This window comes from Colias philodice, chromosome 28 (genome assembly GCF_061535455.1).
Source record: "Colias philodice isolate Cphi_HAF_F1 chromosome 28, ilColPhil1 Martin Lab GWU primary, whole genome shotgun sequence".
Taxonomy (NCBI): domain Eukaryota; kingdom Metazoa; phylum Arthropoda; class Insecta; order Lepidoptera; family Pieridae; genus Colias; species Colias philodice.
In genome coordinates, this window is record NC_143113.1 from 1,115,538 (window position 1) to 1,138,283 (window position 22,746).

Here is a 22,746-nt window from a genome sequence, read left to right on the forward strand (position 1 = left end):
TACTAATAGTTACTATTTATTATTATTGTAGGAATAATAAGTAGGTAAATAACAACACAATAGCATTTTAAAATAGTTTATTCACTTGATAATCACATGGTTATAATTTCACAGATAACACAATAATTACAATGTTAAAATAATTTCCACCCAGCCTGAAAATTATTTTATTTTCTGCAACACATAATTGACTAGACAGAAGACGGATATCGAATTGACTAGATTAGGCCCTATTTAACACTGTTAAAAAATAAAATCATACGGTTAGTTAAGTATTTCACAAAAAAAATCGTAATAACTGTCATTTTTGCTGCCATTGGCTAAACATTGAAAAAATCGCCTTGCCGCCATTGAAATAAAAAATAAAAATTTACGCGGCAAAAATAATTTGTGATGTTGAAATATTCAAGGTCTATATCAAAATTACAACAATAGTCTACAATTAGTAGGAATTAAATTAATTTCATTAATTAATTGCTACCATGTACCTAGGTACTAGATTTAAATACGCGTTTATCAAGCCTGTCGTCCAATTGTTTTTATTTAGATACTTATGTTAGTTATTATAGGGGAAATTTTTGAATAGTATATCGTCGTTTGCATTGTGGTCGAAAAACGGCATTTCCTTGAAGATAACAGAAGCGTCTGCTATGTGCATTTGTCGTTTGCCATATCTGAAAAAGAAAATTGTTATTGTAAAATTTTAATGTTAAGTTTAAAACAACTTTTTAGCGATCCTAAAATATTATGTATTTAGGCAATTCCTTTTCATTTGTGAGTTTGCGACTGTCAGGTGTAAACTCAACTTTAGGTAAAGGGGTATAAATTTATAAAGAATAGAAAAAATTCGATCACGAGGATTTTTTTTTCTATAAATTTATATTTATAAAGCATTTGAATGCCATAAAAAAATATCAATTTCAAGGTAAAGGGATGTTGGTTTTCCGTTAATAGATTAATGGAGTTAAACAAAAATTATTATGTACAAAAAAATAGTCGATAATTAATCGATGTTGTCAGAATGTTTATGTGCCTAGAAGCACCTCGCCATCTAACGCGAAGATTCATTAAAAATCCTCATTTATGAAACATTTGAATGCTATTAAAAATATTATCTATAAAGTACTATAATATTATAAAGAGGAAAGGTTTGTATGTATGTATGGTTTTCACGCATAAACTACTGGACCGATTTTGATGAAATTTGGCACAGATAATCTTTAGACCCTGAGAAAGAACATAGGCTACCTTTTATTGCGAAATATGTACCATGGGCGAAGCCGGGGCGGACCGCTAGTCTAATTATAAACATCTATTAATATTACAACATTATTCTGAATTCCCATCTTCCATCACCTTTCTCCTTTCAGTTTTCACACACAACATACACATTCATAAAAAAGAGCATGTATGCCGAGCACACGTGTCAGAAGTGAAACTTCCTTGGCAAGATTAAAAGATAACAAAATCTTCGCCTTCCTCCATGACGTGACGGAATTGCTATGACCTTGAAATTTTACTCTCAACGTGCCTAGAAGTTTCACTTCAAAAACCTTCCTAGTTCATGATATCTTTTAAAGAACCAATACAATACGTACGTTTATTAGCAATAACTTAAACAAAACCTATTGTTAAAAAAGCTGTTGGATTAAAGCCGGCTACTCATGTACCTGCCGCAGGGGCAATATTGGAACAATCTCGGTTGCAGAGCGGTCGGAGCAATATCAGCTGTTCTCTAAATTGCCCCTGCTTGCCTATACACATTACAATTAAGGAGCCTATTATAGGTGCAATATTGCCCCTGCTGCAGGTACGTGAGTAGCCGGCTTTACAAGAAGTAAATAAATAATAAATATATAAAAAATAAATAAATAAAAAAGACGACTCACCGTCCACGGCCGTGTACAGAATAATACTCCTGTAGTTCCTTCAAATAGTTGGATATCTGTTCCGCGGTATCGAAGCGCTCCGGCCGCCTCGGGCGCGGGTACTGCGCGAGTGTCGCGCACAAAATGGCAGACAACAACAAGATGGCGACTACGCTCCGCATGGCTGCAATGGATGATAATTAACAATTTTAGTAATTTTCGCAAGTCTGTAGCATATTTTAAGTAGGTTACATAAGCGTAGGTACCTAATGCCATTGTATTAGACTTCTGTCAATAATAAATATCTAATAATGGTACATTTATGAAGTTAGTAGTTACTACATGATTATTAACACAATGCCATTCATTACCATGGAGTGCCTACGGCCTAGAACCATGTAGAACTGAGGTTCTACGCTCGAGCGTAGAGCTACTACAGCCGAGCGTTTAAAACTCGGGTTTTATTCCCGGTGGAAAAAAAAAATATTCTCAATCTAGCATTACAATTTTTGTTGTTATTATCATCCCCATACGGACGTCACTACTACACTTATTTATAACTATTTATTTATTTATTTTATTTATTTATTTATTTATTTAACTATGCAAAGCTTATGTTGAAATTTAATAATTGATGGGCTAAGTTAGTCAGGAAAGTATTTACTATTTTAAAGTAAATATTTGGTCCTATCCATGTCCTATCAGATTATAAGTATTGTCACACATTTAAAAATGTTTCGAAAAATCCGTATAATAAATTCCATGCAAAAGGAACTGGGTAGTGGGTACCTATAATTTGACATTTCTGGAATACTAATTTTTTATATAAAATAAATCAGTAAAAGTTATTTTGTAATATTTTATCCAATTACGCAACATAAATATGTTATGTAAGGCTCCAAAAGCCCTTAGATAAGATATCTAAATAATTTGACCTCAAAAATCCCGATACTAAAGTCCTAAATAGTTAATAATAGCATAATCGGTTTTTTAACGGACCGGCATTCTTATATCTTTATCAGAAATTTTATTAATATTCAAGTTGTGATAAACAATGTAGAAAACACCTATATATTGCCTTCAAAAAGGTTGTAAAATTATTGTAAATACCTAAGTACATATGAACCTAACTGCCAGATTTTAATATTAGTTAGGTACTTTTTATAACTAAATATATATATTTAGTTACAAATTTTCACACACGGCACGATCTGATCCCATACTAAGCTTTCGTTTGTGTTATGGAAACCAGATGGCTGATAAACATACATATATGTATTATATTTAATTTTAAATAAATACATATATATATATATAGATAATTAACACCCAGACATAGAGCAAACATCTATATTTATCACACAAATATTTGCCCCGGGTGGGAATCGAACCCACGACCTCTGGCTTGGAAGGCAGGGCTAACTACTACCAACCAAGCCAATCGGTCAGTCAGTAAGAAAAAAATACAATTGAAAATTGAAATCGAGATTTCTTAAATATTCTGAAATCTATAATGCAAGGATTTGGTAGTGATATATTGATCTTGATAAGAAAAACCTTCTTCAGTGTCACGTAGTTACGTTAAAAAAAATACTTATTTTATTTGAGGGTACAATGAACATAATATTATGGATCTACGAATTACGTATTGTATGTAGGTAGTATGTAAGTAGCGTAAATATTCTCCCGTATTTAACACAGACATAGTCACATGAACCAACTAGTCTTTAGATACCAATAATAAAATTGTAATAAGTTGAGTCTGTTGTTAATATTAAAATAACCACTTTTAACGAATTATGCGTATAGATATTAGATGTAAACACGGTATATATTACTAGAGGTCCGCCCCGGCTTCGCCCGTGGTACATATTTCGCAATAAAAGGTAGCCTATGTCCTTTCTCGGGTATCAAAATATCTCCATACCAAATTTCATGCAAATTGGTTCAGTAGTTTAGGCGTGATTGAGTAACAGACAGACAGACAGAGTTACTTTCGCATTTATAATATTAGTATGGATGTTACAGTCAAAACCCTGAACCAGTCAATTGACTAAGGGTTTCGGTCAATAACCTTATTAACTGATTTTGTGAGATAAATCAGTCAATAAGGATATTAAACGATGCCTTAGTCAATAACCTTAATAACCGTCAATAAGGATATTGACTGGTTCAGGGTTTTGACTGTAACATAATATTATATACCGTGTTTACACTGTAGCATATAATATACCAAAATAGTAATTTTTACAATTTTTGTCTGTCTGTCCGTTTGTCCCGGCTAATCTCAGGAACGGCGGGACCAATTTTGATGGGACTTTCACTGACAGATAACCTATGTACTGAGAAGTAACTAAGGGTAATTGATATTCTAATATTTCATGAGCATTAGGAACATTAAAATTAAAAGGAAAAACCCATTTACGGGGGAAACCGCGGGATGCAGCTAGTGTATACTATCTATACTAATATTATAAAGAGGAAAGGTTTGTATGTATGGTTTTCACGCATAAACTACTGGACCGATTTTGATAAAATTTGGCACAGATAGGTAATCTTTAGACCCTGAGAAAGAACATAGGCTACCTTTTATTGCGAAATATGTATGTACCACGGGCGAAGCCGGGGCGGACCGCTAGTATAAAATAAAACCCGTGCAAATTATAGTTCAAACAGTCATATTTCTAAGTCTCACTTTGAAGTATGTTTGATAAACATCCGCCCCTATCTAAAGCGTGGTTAAGTTTTAACAGCCAGTTAACGCTGGCTTAAACTTAATTACGATCTTCTCTTTATACGCATTTTAATTAACTATCTTTTGCGCGCCGGTTCGTCTGGAAACTTCTGTTAAGGGTGTGTTTATATGGCGATGTTTCTTATACTCGGATTTTTTATTAGATAAAGTAAACTGACGTTTTCTGTGTTGTCAGTTTTTGATGAAATAAAAATAGCGTTGTCACAAAGTGAATGATTGAAAATCGGGAATGAATGAAATTGAATCGATCGTCTAGTGAATATTTAGTTTTTAACAATATAACATCAAATAAACACAACAATGACAACAAACACAACGTAATTAGTTACAATTAACGAAAAAATTACAAAAACAATAACGTAAACAGCGTAACAATAAAAATAAAAAAATGATTATAATTACACTCTACTAGTAACTTATATCTTATGTAGCTTTATATATTATAATTAGAAATAATGTTATTTTATAGTTTGAAATGATGAACTATTCACAGTCATTGTTCATTCATCTGATTGAATGAGAACTGAATTCCTCACTATTACTTTAAATGTGGCAACATTATTTTACAAAGTGACATTAGCTGCTGTCAGTTTACTTTATCTAATTAAAAATCCGAGTATAGGTATTAAGTGTGGTATCTTTGACAGGTTTCCTTTTCCTACTAATATTATAAATGCGAAAGTTTGTGAGGATGTGTATGTGTGTGTTTGTTACCCTTTCACGCAAATACTACTGAACCGATTACAATGAAATTTAGCACAAATATAGAGGGTAACTTGGATTAACATATAAGATGGGTTTAATCCAGGAAATTCTACGGGAACGGGAACTATGCGGGTTTTTTTTAAACACGAGCGTAGCTGCGGGCGGAAAGCTAGTAGTTTATCTATAGTCGTGGCATGGGTTTTAACTATGTTTACTGATTTTCAGAAGAATTTGTATCCTAATTAAGGCTTTATTTAATAATTATTGCTGAGAATATAAACCATAGTGCGATAATAATGTGTATCGAAATAATTATATAAAATATTTATATAATTACTAGCGGTCCGCCCCGGCTTCGCCCGTGGTACATATGAAAAATAGATGTTGGCCGATTCTCAGACTTACCCGATATGCACAGAAAATTTCATGAGAATCGGTCCACCCGTTTCGGAGGAGTATGCAGAGTGCAGACTAACATTGTGACACGAGAATTTTATATATAAGATATACTATTAAGTAGTTTTGATTCGATTTGACTGGGTCGAATAAAAAATTATTTTTGTGTTGAATTGTTTATTTACTGAGGAGAGATAAGTAGGTATTACATATTATAATCGTTAATAATTTTTCACTTTAGGTTGTGGTTATTGATGATTTTATACACAACTAATAAATATGGTTCGCTGATTCACTCTACTCTATCTATTTAAATTTTATCAATCACCGTTTAGAAATGATGTAATTTCGCGTTTGTCATTAAGTCCCTGTCATCCATAAAATGACCACAAGCACTCGAAATGCATTAACTAATAAACGCTATAAATAGGCGGGCAGTTTTCACTAAAGTGATAGTGCATCGAGGGTTTTACAAACAAAGCAGAGCGTCAAACGAGCCGATATAAACAAACGGTTATAATTTTAATATTGTCATTTTAATGTGGGCTAAGTACTCTTGTGGAGGGTAGGGCATGTGGGGTAGGGTCTAGGGTTCTGCGCGTTTGTTTGTTCACCCGCGCTTTCGCTTTATCTAAATTTAGCAAATTGTATATTGAAACCTTCTTTGAGTTCCACTGTATCTATTAAGAAAACAGCATCAATATCCGCTGCGTTTTAAAGATTTTAGTATACATAGGGACAGACATGCGGGAAGCGACATTGTTTTATTCTATAGTCTATGCCTACCTACTACCACAGACTAATAATAATATACTACGTAGTACGTAGGTATACAACTAGGTACTACCTTGCGGCTTGCCGTCCGAGGCTTCCCTTTGTCCAAAACTTAACTTTGTATAGGTACTACAAGTGATAACTGCGTTAAAAACAACCGACTTCAAACTTGCACTTGCAACATTTACAAATACAGGCAAAAATGCTTATAAAATAAAAACTACTGGGCCTATCCGAATAAAATTTTTATGGGACCAATTCGACACCATCCCGCATCGAACAAAAAAAGAATCACGTAAATCGGTTCAGAAACCTCGGAGTAATCGGTGTACATACATAAAAATCTTCTACTCCTCCTTTTTTTTGAAGTCGGTTAAAAACATTGAGAAACACTCTATCTGTTAAAAAACTCATCAAGATCCAATATGTTGTTTTGAAGATACATGCAACATTGTTATATATACTATGTAGTGACATGTGCTGCAGATTTTACCATCAAATAAAATTTACTCAAAATACTTAAAAAGAAACTATTATCTTCTCTTTAAAACCAGACAATTTTGATTATAATATATACACGAAATAATTAAAACATTCGTATTACCACAGACTAATAATAATATATGTACTACGTATACAAGTATTACCATAGTATATTATTACCACAGAATACTAGGTAAATAGTAGCCAACGAACGTACGTTGGTGTTACGAGTAAGTTAGGTATGCATTCAGCATTATGCAAGATTTTCACACTTACAAAAAAAGGTGTTTGTAGTAGGTATAATACTAACACCTACTAAAACGTTCAAAGTCGTCGGTTAATACTAGTGTTATATTTCCTGATTTACGATACAAAACACGTATTACTAAATCACATGTGGGGGGTGAAGTGGGTGTACTGCCTATGGCTATTTACTGTAGATTTATTGTTTTTAGTGTAATGCAATATGGTTGAGATATAGGTTATGGTTAAAATTAATTTGAAAAAATAATGTAACACGACTCTATTTTACTTTATATTACCGTGAGAACGACTGAATAGATTATGACTTTTTTTGTTTTTTGTTCGTTGAATTTTGCTATACTTACTTATCTATACTAATATTATAAAGCTGAAGAGTTTGTTTGTTTGTTTGAACGCGCTCATCTCGGGAACTACTGGTCCGATTTAAAAAATTCTTTCGGTGATAGATAGCCCATTTATCGAGGAATGCTATAGGCTATATAACATCACGCTACGACCGACAGGAGAGGAGCCACGGGGGTGAAACCGCGCGGAGCGGCTAGTGTTATAATAACTGCGAAAAATGTAACAAAAAGCAGCTAGCTAGTTTTAGATATTAGGCTAGTTTCGTTTATTCAATGCAGACGATAAAAATGATTTCAAAGTTACAAGTTTTCATTGTAGTTTCTTTTATTTAGAAAATTTATTAAGGTGTTTATGCTATTGTTTTGCATAAAATGTTAATGTTAAAATAATAAAAAAGTGATTCAATAAGCCATCCATCATTAGACCAATAAAATTTAAAACCAATTACACATAATAATAGAAAATCTGCCACAGATAAAACAAAAATAAACCCGTAAACCATAGAATAATAAAAAGAAAATTGTTAAATTATATAATGTTATCGTTCGGAAATACAAGATAATGTTTTATTTTTCACCGATAAACGGATGCTCCCCTTCCTATAAATCGTCGTTGTTATGAACAGTTTACCGTTCTAGTGATGTGTTTATCGATAATCGACAATTTAGCGCAAGCAATTTTTGCAATTGTATCGTTTAGAATTTAAAAATTACTTTGAAATACTTTTTGTTAAAGCTTTCACTGCAGGTATAAAATATTTGAAATAGAGGACATTTTGTTAGCTTCATGTGTAGGTAATATTATTGTACCTACGATAAATTGACGTGTGCTAAATAAGGTTAATAAAATTGGTAGGTGTATGAAATATACTATATATATGTATATAATAGAATATGTAATATTTTTTCTCATCAGATATTTTTGAGCTTTTAACAAGTTCGATTATGGACATCAAATTTTGTATTTTAAAAGAGGCACTATAAAGATAAGCGTGTCAGCACTCAGCACTGACAGGCATTTATTTATGAACGATTTTGTTTTAAAATAAACAACTGTTTTGTCCCAAATTTAATTTATAAGAAAAAGAGCGTGTGTGCCGAGCACACGTGTTAGAAGTGGAACTTCTTTGGCAAGTCAAAGATACCAAAATCGTCGCCTTACTCCACGACGTGACGGCATTGCCATGACGTGACATTGAAATTTTGCTCTCAACGCGCCTAAAGTTCACTTTAGAAATAATGACAAAAAATATCGATATCGAACTATCGATAAATACGAGCCCATCCCTAGCCGATTTGACGCCTCACAACGCGTAGGTGCGCTATAAGCACACTGTAAAGTATACTTGTATAGTATGTAATCAAAATGTACCGATTGCTTCATTGTGAAGATTAATACCAATGCAGCGTGTTTTCTTTTATGTAAACTTGTATTGTTAAACTAGCTGTTGCCCGCGACTTCGTCCGCGATTCGGTCGTTTTTCGTCATTCGTCGTTAAAAAAAAAACCTGACACTTTATTTTTGAATGTTCTTAATTGTCTCTTATAAAATTTAACAACATTAAAATTGAATACTCTGATAAGAAAATCTTAAAATCATCGAAAATCATAGACATCGAATATCTGAGGAAAACATGAATGAATGTGATTTAAATTCTACATTTCTTAGTAATTAAAATAATAATCTAAATTAAATGTAGATTAACAGTTTGAGCGCACCATTATAGAATATGTACCTAAGTAATAAATTACGTTAGTTTACATAGTAACTTTACTAAAAACACGATGACTTTCTTTCGCGCTCGGTACCACAAACTAAACATGTTTGTGGTACGTGGCCCGCGTCACTTTACCCCCCACGAGTTCCCCTCCGTTGCTATGCGAAAATACATTCGTCGCCCTACTGTAGGAAAAATTGTAATACTGCGGCCTGGGCGTTATAACACGCTCAGGGAATTCCTGAGTGCTGATAGACTTCCGTCTATCGGCATTTATACCAATTTTATATTAATATCACCATCTTGAGGAAAAGCTTCTAATATCGATTTAAAACGCATATATACAGATTAACCTGATGAATTAACATGTTCTAAAATTGTGAAATGAGTTCAGTTTTAAATTCGAGAAATATTGATTTCTTGTATTCGATTATTCGTCGTAGTCGAATACAAAATATATTTAAAGAAACTTAGGTTGGCCTTCAGGCAAAAGGGATCCTATCAAATGATAAACTTGACCTTGTATCTTAAAAGTAAGAATGAAAGGAGCATCTGATAATTGTTGAGCACCAAAGGATCATTTAAAACGCAATACTATAAGAGCTAATCTCTCGCTATTCGTCCGTTTAAAGAGACCAATAGTTTCAATTCTTAATCTTTCATTAAACAAACTTATTAATCGTTCTTGTCTCAAATAATGGTAATATTCGCGTCCCTACTCTAGTCATTGCTTATGCTCATGTTCATCTTCGAGAGATCGAATAATATTATGGTGCACCCTATTATTTGTCAAACGGTCTTCATATTGAGTAAAAGTTTCAGAATTCTCGAGATAAAATATGACGATCGTGATCAGCTGTGAGACGTAATTCCCTCTCAGTGAGGGTTTCGGTCTCACGGGATAGTACAATATGCCATTTGCGATCAGCTGTGAGACGTTATATATACCCTCAGTGAAGGTTTCGGTCTCACAGGATAGTACATGCCGTTCGCGGTCAGCTGTGAGCCGCAATTCTCGTTGTGAAGCGGTTTCAGGTTCGGCATAACACATGTTGTTTTCGGTCAATAGTAAGCCTCTTATCTCTAACGATCCTTGAGAACTCTTATTTCTCATTTTCTTAACTTTGCTTGAATTTCGATATATAAAGATTTTTTAGGTGGCACTGATGCGGGTGAATAAAAATTAAAACGGACTAAGAGTGTTATAATCTCAATCATCATCATCAATACATATAATAAAATTGTGGAAAAGTGATGTCTGTACAATTAAAATATGTAGAAAAAAATTAGCAGGTGTTATTATTATCGAGAAATCGAGAGAAACCATTTTTTTCTCTTAAAAGCTCCCCCCCTCCCACTTCCCGAACTCCGATTGACCGTAATTTATTTTTCCTTACATTTTTATCATATCCTTTTCTAATGGGTTTCATCCTACTGCGATTTTTTTTTGTTTCAAAAATTATCTACCCTGGTGTATAGGTAAATTTTCCACATAAAATGTCCTTTAAATTATGTCGTATTATATTTTTAACCCCCGACGCAAAAAGACTGGTGTTATGTGTTTGACCGCTATGTATTTCTGTGTGTGTGTGTCTGTCTATGGCACCGTAGCTGGCTAACAGGTAAACCGAATTAGATGCGGTTTTTTTTTGTTAGGCAGAATATTTTCCGACGCTGGTTCTTAGATAAAGTGTATCAAAATTGGTTCATCCAGTTATTATACCTACATAGGGGTAAAAGTGGGAATGAAAAAAATGAAAGTTATAATTTATTTTAAAGATCGTCGGGAAGTTTATGAAATTATTTATTCCTTTTTCTATACACTTTTCTTCGTCTAAACGGTTTAGTTACGTGCTCTCTCTCTCTTCAGCCTTTAGTTACGTGCGTGAGACAGGAAAGATCTAATTTGGATTTGTTTCTGGATTTGATAAAAACTGAGTACTATCGATTAAGCTGATCAGTGGCTACTGGCTACACCATAGATTATTAAAAACATCCGTTTAAGAAAGGAAGGAAATAGAATTTGCTCCTCTCCCCCCCCCCTGGTTCCTAAAAAATAATATGACATAATTTAAAAGAAATTTTACGTAGAATTAGTTAGGCATTTCTTTTTTGATTTTCGATATTATATACTAATCATAATTTTTAATTACAATATGTAGTAACTATTTGGTTATAGGTTAGGCATTTCATTTCTTGATTTTCTTTAATAATTTGGTACGTAAGTTTTTTAGCTCAGTTTAGTAAGAAATTTTAATAACAATTCTTTTAATTATTTATGGTAGTACAACAGTACAGTATGGTTGTACGTATTTACTCAATAATTGTATGTTAAGTAGTAATTCAGCATGGGCGTAGCCACGGTGGGGCTGGGTGGGGCGCTTACCCTGGCTTTGATCTGGTAGGTACTAATTGTGAAGGGGAGTGGGCGTGGGCGTGGGATTGGGACTGAACGTGGCATATGGCGTGGGAGTGCGAGTGGGCGCGGGAGTGGGAGCATGAAAATAAAAATGATTTTTTATTGTTGCCCCACCCTGAGCCCATGGTCATAGGTCCCATAGTCACTATTCCACGCGAACGAAGTCGCGGGGACAGCTAGTAGACAAATATAATCAGAAAGCTTTGAACTCCTAAGCTCAACCATAAAAGATAGACATTTATGATGTCGGGAGATATTTTTTATATAATATGGAGAACATTTCTTTCATACTTGATTTCTGTGTAGCTTTAACCATTAAGATACACGCATTAAGAACGCACACGCGACGAAAGCTTAAAAATGGAGTTGCTGCTCTGCTCACGAATATGAAAAATAATTGTACCAAGTTTCGTTTAAATCCGTCGAGTAGTTTTTGTTTCTATAACGGTTATACAGACAGACAGACGGACAAACATTTTTGACGTCGATGTCGATCTCTAATCACCTCGTGATAGTTATTTAGGAAATATATTTCATGTGCAGAATTGACCTCTACAGATTTAATATAAATAGGTATACATATATTTAGATTCCAATTTCCATGTAACGTTAAATTCGACTATATAATAATTAACAGACAACGCAGGTTACTCTCGTTTCCGTAAGTTGAGGCGGCTACATATTCGGTCCTAATAACATGACTTTTTGTGAACGAAACGACAGCGCGGTTTAATGCGATGGCAACACCATCAGAAAAAAGGAAATATTTTTAACTTTGAAAAAATATTATGATTTACACTATTAATACTATTTTAACATTAACACAAAATATAAGACTGTGAGTATGTAAAAATAAATCCAGCTAGTTTCACATCACACTTATGTTTATAATTAGGTATACGACATGAAAATATATTAATTACCAAGCAATAATCATACAGATAAATACTGAACAAAAGTATTAACAGTCAAAGTATATTTTTACTAACAACATGTAAATGATGAAGGAATAATAATTATCAACGAACTAACCTTTTTGTATTAGAGTCCCGCCTCGTGATCGAATTATTAAAACACGAAGATTTTTAAAAATGTAACCAATGAACACAATCAATATTAGATTAACTGTAATGGTGTCTAGTTTGACTTAAAATAATATACATCTACCCTCACTTTTAAAAATGTAGTATATTCACACGAATTATATAAGCGCACCTTATAGGGAAGGGAAGATTTATTATGGGTTAAAGAGTTAAATAAATAAATAACATAATTATATTTAAATTATTAATTTTTAACATTGGGTTCAGTAGTGTTAACATGTAAATTGATTTGATTTTTACGAAATCTCATAGATGGCGCTGAATCAAATTTGTCTTTATAGTACAAAGATTCATTAAACAGTTTCTCTGCCCAAATTACGTAAATGACGTAGTTTTTATAGTGTAAAGCTAGATAATAGCATGGCTTACTCAAAAACAACATTTAAACATGAGTCTTTAGATTGTTCGCTGTCGTAGTACACGGAATACGTAAGAAAAGTAAAGGTTCACAGCTCCTCCCCCGGAGGTGATAGCATGATAATATGTTTAAAAAAACCTCACACGACCTGTTAGTAATATTCATGCAAAATTTGAAGTCAATCTATGCAGTACTTTTCGAGATTAGCTCGGACAAACATACAGACAAACAGACAAACAGACAAACAGACAAACAGACAAACAGACAAAAATTCTAAAAACTATATTTTTGGCTTCTATATCGATTATAGATCATGGATTATGTATTCTTTTAAAAAAATATTCAATGTACAGTTTTGACTTTCCTACGTTTTTATTATATGTATAGATATAAAATTGAGATATGAATATGTGTATTATTAATATTAAATAATTCCGAAAATAGACTTGCGTACTATGAACTCGATTTTATTTTAGGTGGGTTATTTTTAAATTCGACTTTTGGTCAGTTTGCAAGATAAAATACTTAATGCGATATTTATGATACATAATATTATAAGGTTAGTACTTTTTAGATACCTGTGTGTGCGATATAAATACTGTATAAATAACGTTTGAATGATTTCAATTTTTTTAATGATTTTAAGTTTTTAAAACTTACGGATTAACTTAATAATTGGCATGCCTATCACTTACCTACCTAGTAATAAAAAGTTAAGATTTCCAGAATATGCTTACTTATCTCTACTAAGATTATAAAGCTGAGGAGTTTGTTTGTTTGAACGCGCTAATCTTAGGAATTACTGGTCCGATTTGAAAAAATATTTCGGTGCTAGATAGCCCATTAATCGAGGAAGGCTGTATATCATCACGCTAAGACCAACAGGAGCGGAGCCACGCGGGTGAAACCGCGCGGCGGAGCGGAGCTAGTGCGTTCATAAAAATCGGTCTGATCAGTTTTTGCATAGGGCAAGTAACACTGAAACACAAAAATCTTCGTATAGATAACGTTTAATATGTATGTATTTTGTACGTAAAAATGTTATTTAAAAACGAAATCGTAGGCGACCTTATAAATTTACAAATATTTGTTGAAAATAAACAGTAGGTACAAAAGATAAATTTATTACTATTTATTATGTTATTGCTTAATTACTGTAAAGTGTAAAGGATTCAGATACGGTACAGTCCCTAGGGCTTGAATTTAAATAATTACGTACCTACAAATATTGTCTTTCCTGGAAAAATATCTCATTATTAAAGAGAAGCTAGCAGACCTCGACAATTTACGTGGACAGACTTTTTTTTCCTTTAATATCAAATCCTAAAAAAACACTGTGGGGGAAGATAAAAAAAAGTTCAAATTATCTATGATTATATTAAAACTAGCGGTCCGCCCCGGCTTCGCTCGTGGTACTTATTTCGCAATAAAAGGTAGCCTATGTTCTTTCTCAGGGCCTAAAGATTATCTGTGCCAAATTTCATCAAAATTGGACCAGTATAGTTTATGCGTGAAAACCATACATACAAACCTTTCCTCTTTACAATATTAGGAGGTATAGATAGTATAGATTAGTGTAGAATTATTGTATGAAATTTTTATCTAGTATCAGAAATACAAATAAAAATAAAAATAAAAGTAAAAATATAATATAATAAAATAATAATAGAAACTGTTTCAACTATGGAGTTTCTTGCCGGTTCTTATCCGTAGATACTGCTTTCCGAATCGGTGGTAAATGTTAAAAATATGTAATGACGTTTCGAAAGTGCTTCTAGAAGAAGTCTAATTGAATAAATAAATGTTTGAGTTTGAGTTTTGTAGTAATTCAGCATTTTTTGATACAAATGCATATCATAGATTCCTTTTTAAAAATTCAACTTAATTATTTTTAGAATGATAGCATCATATTTTTAAAACAACGCAGTAATAAACCTAATTTGAATATATTAATTACGAAATCCATCTATGGTGTGTGAATTTTGTAAAATTCGTGTTCGCGCGCATTTTGCATGTTAAATAGTGTTGCCAACTCAAAGGCGGGAATTCAGTCCGCGTCGGATATTGTTTTCACGCATGGCAACACATAACGAGAAACGTGACAGTAGTTTTAAAGTTTATAATTTTCTTTCAAAGTTTCTGTAGTTTAATTATTATTGTGGGTGAATACGTTATTTTAAATATTTTTTTTCTTTTATTGTTTTATTCTGACATTAAATTCTTCCTTGGACCGGGTTAAAATTAATAAAAATTTAGCCTACGTCTGAAATAAAGTAGGTCTAACACGAAAAGTTAAAAAAAATATCTAAAAACAGACGCATTTTTTTCTTTTTTATTATTTGAAATTTTTGTTAAGTGTTAATAATTATCTGTCTAATTACTTCCTGATAAATAATCAGTTTAAGCGGGAAAAAATATTATGCTTTAATTTTTTTTTATAATATGTAAGTACATAGTTATAGGATCTTGGCGGCGCGACATATCAACTCGAGCTCAAAGCTATTATTTTGATACAATATAAACTTTTTATAAGTCTGAATAGTCAATAATACGTATATAAAGTAACATAACTATAAACGTTACATTCAAATCGATCAACACGTCTTTAAAAAAGCTAGTAGTATTTCTATGTACCAACTTATATACATGGACTTAATTACAATTAAGTTAATCCTAAGCAACTTAACTTTATAGTCTTTAAACTTGATTTATACCCAATTGGTGAATCACCAATTATTTTTAACGACTGTGTTGCCAGATAATGTTCATTGTAAATCCATTCGAATTAGGGGATTTTATCCGACGAGCCAAAAGGAGTGTTATGTTTTTATGTGTATATATGTTTATTTCTTTGATTTATGGATTTTTTATTAAATTTTAGGGATAGCTATGTATGTATAAATCTTTAAAAGTGCGCAACGGATTTTGATGCGGTTTTTTTAATAGATGGAGTGATTCAAGACGAAGGTTTTAGTATATAATTTATTAGGTTTTAGACAAAGCGGCCGAAGCCTTGGAAAACTAGTTTAAAATAAATAAAGAACCAAAAAACAACTCGACTTATGAAATTACGAAATTAAGTATTGTACCTAGTAAAAAAGTGTATGAAATTCAGTATCTGACATTTTTTCTTTTCTAAAAGTCAGATAAAAAAAACCTTCTTACTGTCGTATGCACAGCATATTTTGTTAAAACAATAGAAATAAATTTAAAGATTGTGAATTGCTTTGGAAGTACTAATATACAGGGTGTCCCACTATTGGTATACTAAGCGCGAAGGGTCTTGTAGTCTTGCTTTCACTGATCACGTAAAAAATACTTAAACAACAAAATTACGCCAAAAAATTTTTGTTAAAATTTTCCTTATAATTCATGTTTTCTTCTCTAGCTTCGCGCAGCCGGCATCACTACATAGTATAAAACAAAGTCGATTTCCCTGTCCCTATGTCCCTATGTCCTTATGTCCCTATGTCCCTTTGTACGCTTAAATCTTTGAAACTACGCAACGGATTTTGATGCGGTTTTTTTTAATAGATAGAGTGATTCAAGAGGAAGGTTTATATGTATAATAACATCCATTAAATAGTGGAGAAGTACTGTTATTTTTGAGGTTTCTAAAGTGATGTCGTAAAAAATTACATTTTTTCCGCTTACATTGCAAACGCAGGCTGAACCCTACGAGTTTTATCAAAATAATGTACTAAGTATTATACACATTGAAAAGGTCTATAGAAAAGTCCGCGATGGTATATGTCTATCTCTTATGGATAACCCACAATAACATTTTTTTGTCATTTACTTTTTACGAAAAATAATGGCTAATTTTCGATGCGATTTTAACCAATACAGCATTAATCCTTAACCAATTAAATACCTTGAATACATTGTTCGTTTAATATAGATCTATATGGCCCTTTACACCGTATGATTTAAGTGAATATTTTCGAAGATATTACAGATTTAAAAATTGCGGGACGTAGCGTTTGCGGCGGTACCGGCCGGCCGCCAGGCTATCTAAGATACGAAGTCGGAGCGGGCCGCTATGTTTTTATATACACTCACCGGCACGGAATCTTGGCCACTTACAAATTTGCCGATAAAAAAAGTTTGAAGTGTTTTTCACGATTTTTTTGTATGCAGATATGTTAACATATTATTTGTTTAATTTTATGGTAAGAAATCATTAAGTTTGAGAATAATCTTTTACCACTTTTTAAGAGTTACTCGAAATTTGTGATTTGTGCGGTTAAGCCGAAGTTACGAATTGTTCGTTTTAAACTTTTTTCGATATCGTTTATGACGTTTTAAGATATTGTTATTGTTGTACTGTAGTCAATGATCATAACAAACAATAAAAAATGCCGTTAACATCTGAACAACCTGCTCAGGCCATCACAATGTTAGACCAATGACTGCCGCAACATAAAGTACCTAATGTTCAGTACGTACCACGTTCAGCGGTGCACTATGCATGGAGAATATACCAGGAGACTGGTAGCTACACGTGCAGACCAGGAAATGAAGGCATGAGGTGCACATCAGCTCGAGAAGACCCGTTTATTGTTCAAGAGATACTCAGAAATGGCTTTCTGACAGTTTTTGAGATACACCACCGGCTCTAAAACACCAGGATAATAAATGTGAGTGAGCAATCGGTGAGAAGACTAATGAAGGAAGTTAATTTGAAGGTTTGCAGACCAGCACGCCATCCAGAACTCCTCAGACATCACAGAGAAGCACGTCTTCGTTTTGCACAAGAACATGAAAACTGGACCCACAGCCAGTGCGCTCGTGAGGTGTTCACAGATGACTGCTAAGGCACTTTACGAGCTTCTGATAGCCAAGAGTCAGTATAGAGGTGACGAGAAGAGAGGTTTTCACCCATCACCACACTCAAACTGCGATTTTTCATGGAGGGTCAATAATGGTATGGGGAGGTATAAGTTCCGATGCTCGCACGGAGTTAGTTATCGTAGATAATGCCTTAAATTTGATCAGGTACATTGAGGAAATTCTCCAGGAACATGTTCAGCCCTATTACAGGTTTATCAGTGAAGAAAATTTGTTACTAATACACTATAACGCACGTTCGCGTGTCGTACGATGCGTATAAGAGTACCTTCAAGAGGTTATTATTGAAAAATTGGAGTGGCCAGCTCATATCCCGGACCTTAATCCAATAGAATACATCTGGGACATGCTTAAAAGAAACATTAAGTGCGATTCCAACCCAGCACCAATGTTAGATGAGCTTAGAAATACAGCTGGGGCCGTTTGGTACACTATAGCTCAAGTGGACATCAAAAATGACTTCTAGAGTATGCCAGACTGGATGCAAACAGTGTTTAAGGAAAGAGAAGGAAACGCCCTATATTAAAAGGTTCAATTTTTTTTTATGGAAACGTTCTTTCTAATTTTTGTGCATTTTTTAAGAAATCATTTAAATCTCACATGAAAAGCGTAAATTCTTGTTTAATTCATATCTACGCGGTAGTACTTCTTATAAACTTCCAATTATTACTAAAAGTTAGTAAAAACATTAAAGTAACTAGTTTTGATTAAATTTTTATTGAATTTTGTAGTAGAAAAGAAATAGTGTTATTTTACCCAAAAATTTGCAGTGGCCAAGATTCCGTGCCGGTGAGTGTACAACGTTCACAGTTTTTCTGTAGTGTATTTAGTATCAGCATTGCACCCGTGCGAAGCCGGGGCGGGTCGCTAGTATATGATATAACGCTTCGCTAATGTAAGCATTTTGTCTATGAAAACATAATCTTAAACGATAGCTCACGTGCGGCCGGCAAAGTTGGGCGGATTGCTTGTTAGGGGTATACACAAAGAGTTTTAAGAATTCATCTATTTGAAAAAAAAATGCATCTGGAATTTTTCAAGTATTTTTTACGTACTCAGCGTATGCAAAACTATAACCTCCATTGAGCTTAGAATACCAACGGTGGGACACCCTGTATAAGTAGTACTTAACTGGAACTAAAATTGATTGAAAAATAAAAGTTTGTCTCAAAAAGACACAAATCTATTAAAAACCTACAGTATTGTCCGATATCTTTAAAGAATAGACAAAAAACCCTTTTATAGACATTTACCTTACACAAATCAAAAGAAAAGATCTTAACTGATACAATTCAAATCTATTATATTATTTGGACACATAATAGTCATTGTAGAAAGCACATTTAATACGCTTTCTTTGACAGTTTCGTTAAAATGGCGTCTCATTGTCATTTCATAATAAATGTATTTTGAAGCTTTATTGAGCACTCTTTACATTTGAGATCCGACGTGAAATATTATTATTTAATTTCACTAAGAGGTCGATTCATTTTGATAGTGTTTTGTGTCTAAAATAACTTTAGTTTGAATGTTGGTAAAAGATGTTAGTGTAATCTACTTTTACATTTGAAGTGAAACTTCTTTAGGCGCGTTGAGAGTAAAATTTCATGGTCGCATCCAAAGGTCGCATCATGACGTCGTTGCCGTCAAATCATTGAGTGGCGACGAATTTGGTATCATTGAATCTTGCAAGAGAAGTTTCACTTCTGACACGAGTGCTCGGCACTCACGCTCTTTTTTGTTATTGGTCCGGGAGCCAGCAGCAGATTTTATGACCAAGTTCCTCTCAAGCGGTAATTAGTAAAATGCATCAAAGTATAGTATTATGAAGCCTCGTGAACGTCAGCTGGAGCTCGGTTGGGGGGAAGAGCGGTTGTAGCCTCCCGTATCAGCTGACGGTTTTTCCACCAAGATACAGCCAGCTGACATATATATTTATCCACAGTTACATATAAGCTATCATCAGGTAAATTTTTGTTTGAGAGGAAATAACGGAAAATAAATTTTTCTTTAAATTTAACTTTCATGTTCGAGACACCAGCTGACGTAGGTATAATACACCATGTTGTAACCAGCTGACTGTTTTTTTTCGTTGAGATATTGGGTTAGCTACAATTTGACAAATTTTTAGCTGAGAGGAAATGAATGAATGAATGTATTTTTTTTTCTATGTGCGTGGGAGGCTACAACCGCTCACCCCCCCAACCGAGCGCCAGCTGACGTTCACGAGGCTTTATAATACTATACTCTCATGCGTCTGACGAATAATTTCTTGAGAGGAAATAGTTAACCAAATTTGCACCTGGCTCCCTAACCAATAGCTGTCCCAACATGTCCCGCATTCATTTGAAGTAAAAAGGATGATGTTAAATAGCCTTCCTCGATCAAAGGACTATCTATCCAACACAAATAAAAAATTGAATTAGTAGCTAGTTACTTAGTTCCTGAGATTAGCGTGAACAACTAAAAACTGAGAAACATGTTTTTACAATAATTAATTAATTTATAAGGTTGGTAAGTTCGTCGTTTAGGTAGGTAAGTTTAATTTCTTCAGCATAAAAATATTCATTATACCCTCATGTTTTATTTATCACTACATAGTATAAAACAAAGTCGCTTTCTCTGTCCCTATGTCCCTATGTATGTTTAAATATTTAAAACTACGCAACGGATTTTGATGCGGGTTTTTTTTAATAGATAGAGTGATTCAAGAGGAAGGTTTTAGTATATAATTTATTATGTTTTAGACAAAGCGGGCGAAGCCGCGGGCGGAAAGCTAGTTACTGCTACAGTAAGTAGTGTAGTCGCAAAGTACAACATTTTAAGTTACGTTGTAAGTAATATTTTTATTTCTTTTGGTAACGCGAGTTTTGTAAAGTTTTTAAACATGCTTAGTATAAGTTTTAATAAGTTTAAAAATGTAGTTAACTAATTATTGTTGAACTAATAATTTTTCTTAACATATTTCATTTGTTAATTTTCCCGAATGTTTCATTTAAGTTTTGGTATTTATTTAGTGGAAACATGAGCCTAAAAGTTATCAGTTTTAAGACGCTCTTCACTACATAGTATAAAACAAAGTCGCTTTTTCTGTCCCTATGTCCCTTTGTATGCTTAAATCTTTAAAACTACGCAACAGATTTTGATGCGGTTTTTTTACTAGATAGAGTGAGGAAGGTTTTAGTATATAATTTATTAGGTTTTAGACAAAGCGGGCGAAGCTGTGGGTGGTAAGCTAGTTTGATTATAAAATATTATTTAGTTTCGAATTACAATTATCGTGATTTTAGAAATACATAATATGTGCTTATCCCATATTTTTACTTGGATTTTTTCCCTAGTTCCATTTTTTATCAAAATCGTTTCATAAGATACATATTATGTGAAATTTAAACAGTATTTGGATTATTATTAGTTTGAATAAGGGCCGATTTTTCAATGCTTGGATAAAACTTATCCGTCCAATAAAGTATTACACGATAATATTAAAATGTCACGTAAACTGTCAAATACGGGCAATTAGAATACGTTTTTAAAATGGTAGTTTTATACATTATTCGACGAATAAGTTTTATCCAAGCATTGAAAAATCGGCCCTAAATCAAATGAATAAAGGATAGCTGGTAGGAATTCTTCGAGTAATAGACGCAAAACCAGACATTTATTGAGCAAAAATTAAAATCGCACAACTCAAAAACTACTTAATATGGAGGAAAGATTTGATTTATTTATTTTGAAAGAGATTCCTGAAAGAGGCTTGTTTAATTATTATTATTATTTTAAACTAGCGGTCCGCCCCGGCTTCGCCCGTGGTACATATTTACGTTTTCTCTACATAAAAACCATCCTCGCACTTCAAGGAATATAATAAAAAAAGAATTATCGAAATCGGTTCAGCCGTTCTCGAGTTATGCGCTTACCAACACATTTTGCGATTCATTTTTATATACATACTAGCGGTCCGCCCCGGCTTCGCCCGTGGTACATATTTACGTTTTCTCTACATAAGAACCATCCTCGTATTTCAAGGAATATATTAAAAAAAGAATTATCGAAATCGGTTCAGCCGTTCTCGAGTTATGCGCTTACCAACACATTTTGCGATTCATTTTTATATATAAGATAAGATTTTCACATTTATTCTTCCTGGTTCGTAGCAAGGACTCACATTTTTTTTAATTTATCCCTTTTCAATAATAATAATCACTGAATTTTACCGAATTTCCAAACCTTTTTAAATCAATAAATACTTATCGAGTCTTTTTCTAATAAAATTGAAGCTTTATTTTAACAAGAAACCGAATTTTATTATTATTTTAGTAAAATGCAAAAATTTCACCGTCACGAACTTTCGTGAAAATATAAAAGTTCACCATATTTTTTTTCTACAAAATTTTCCCGCGCTTTCAATTTTTTTTTTCACAAAACCTTTGCCTTATTAAAAAAAAGTCTTTGCCTTATTGACAAATTAAAAAAAACAGCTCACCTGATGATGCTGTTACCGCCGCTGTATGAGAGTGTAGTCGCGCGGGTCTCTCAGCCGCTTATGTACCTGTTGGGCTTGTAACAGGTGGGCGGGGTGGAACAGAGGAGCTATGGAGAGGCGGGACTATTCGTGTTCAATATTTTTTTAAATAAATATAATAGATACATGGATCTGAACTCCATAAGTTGAAATGTATGTATTGTATTTTTTTAAGCATATATA

The 22,746-nt window shown here is 33.2% G+C and overlaps 1 protein-coding gene across 1 annotated transcript; it reads right to left on the reverse strand.

Annotated features, from left to right (window-relative positions):
* Window positions 1-82: 82 nt before the first annotated feature.
* LOC149476169 (pro-neuropeptide Y-like) lies at window positions 83-22,571 on the reverse strand. The gene is made up of 3 exons (XM_089712388.1): window positions 22,525-22,571; window positions 1,890-2,052; window positions 83-674 (listed from the first exon to the last, which is right to left on the reverse strand). Exons 2-3 carry the CDS (start codon window positions 2,048-2,050, stop codon window positions 557-559), a joined length of 279 nt encoding a protein of 92 aa, XP_089568514.1. The 5' UTR covers window positions 2,051-2,052; window positions 22,525-22,571; the 3' UTR covers window positions 83-556.
* Window positions 22,572-22,746: the final 175 nt, after the last annotated feature.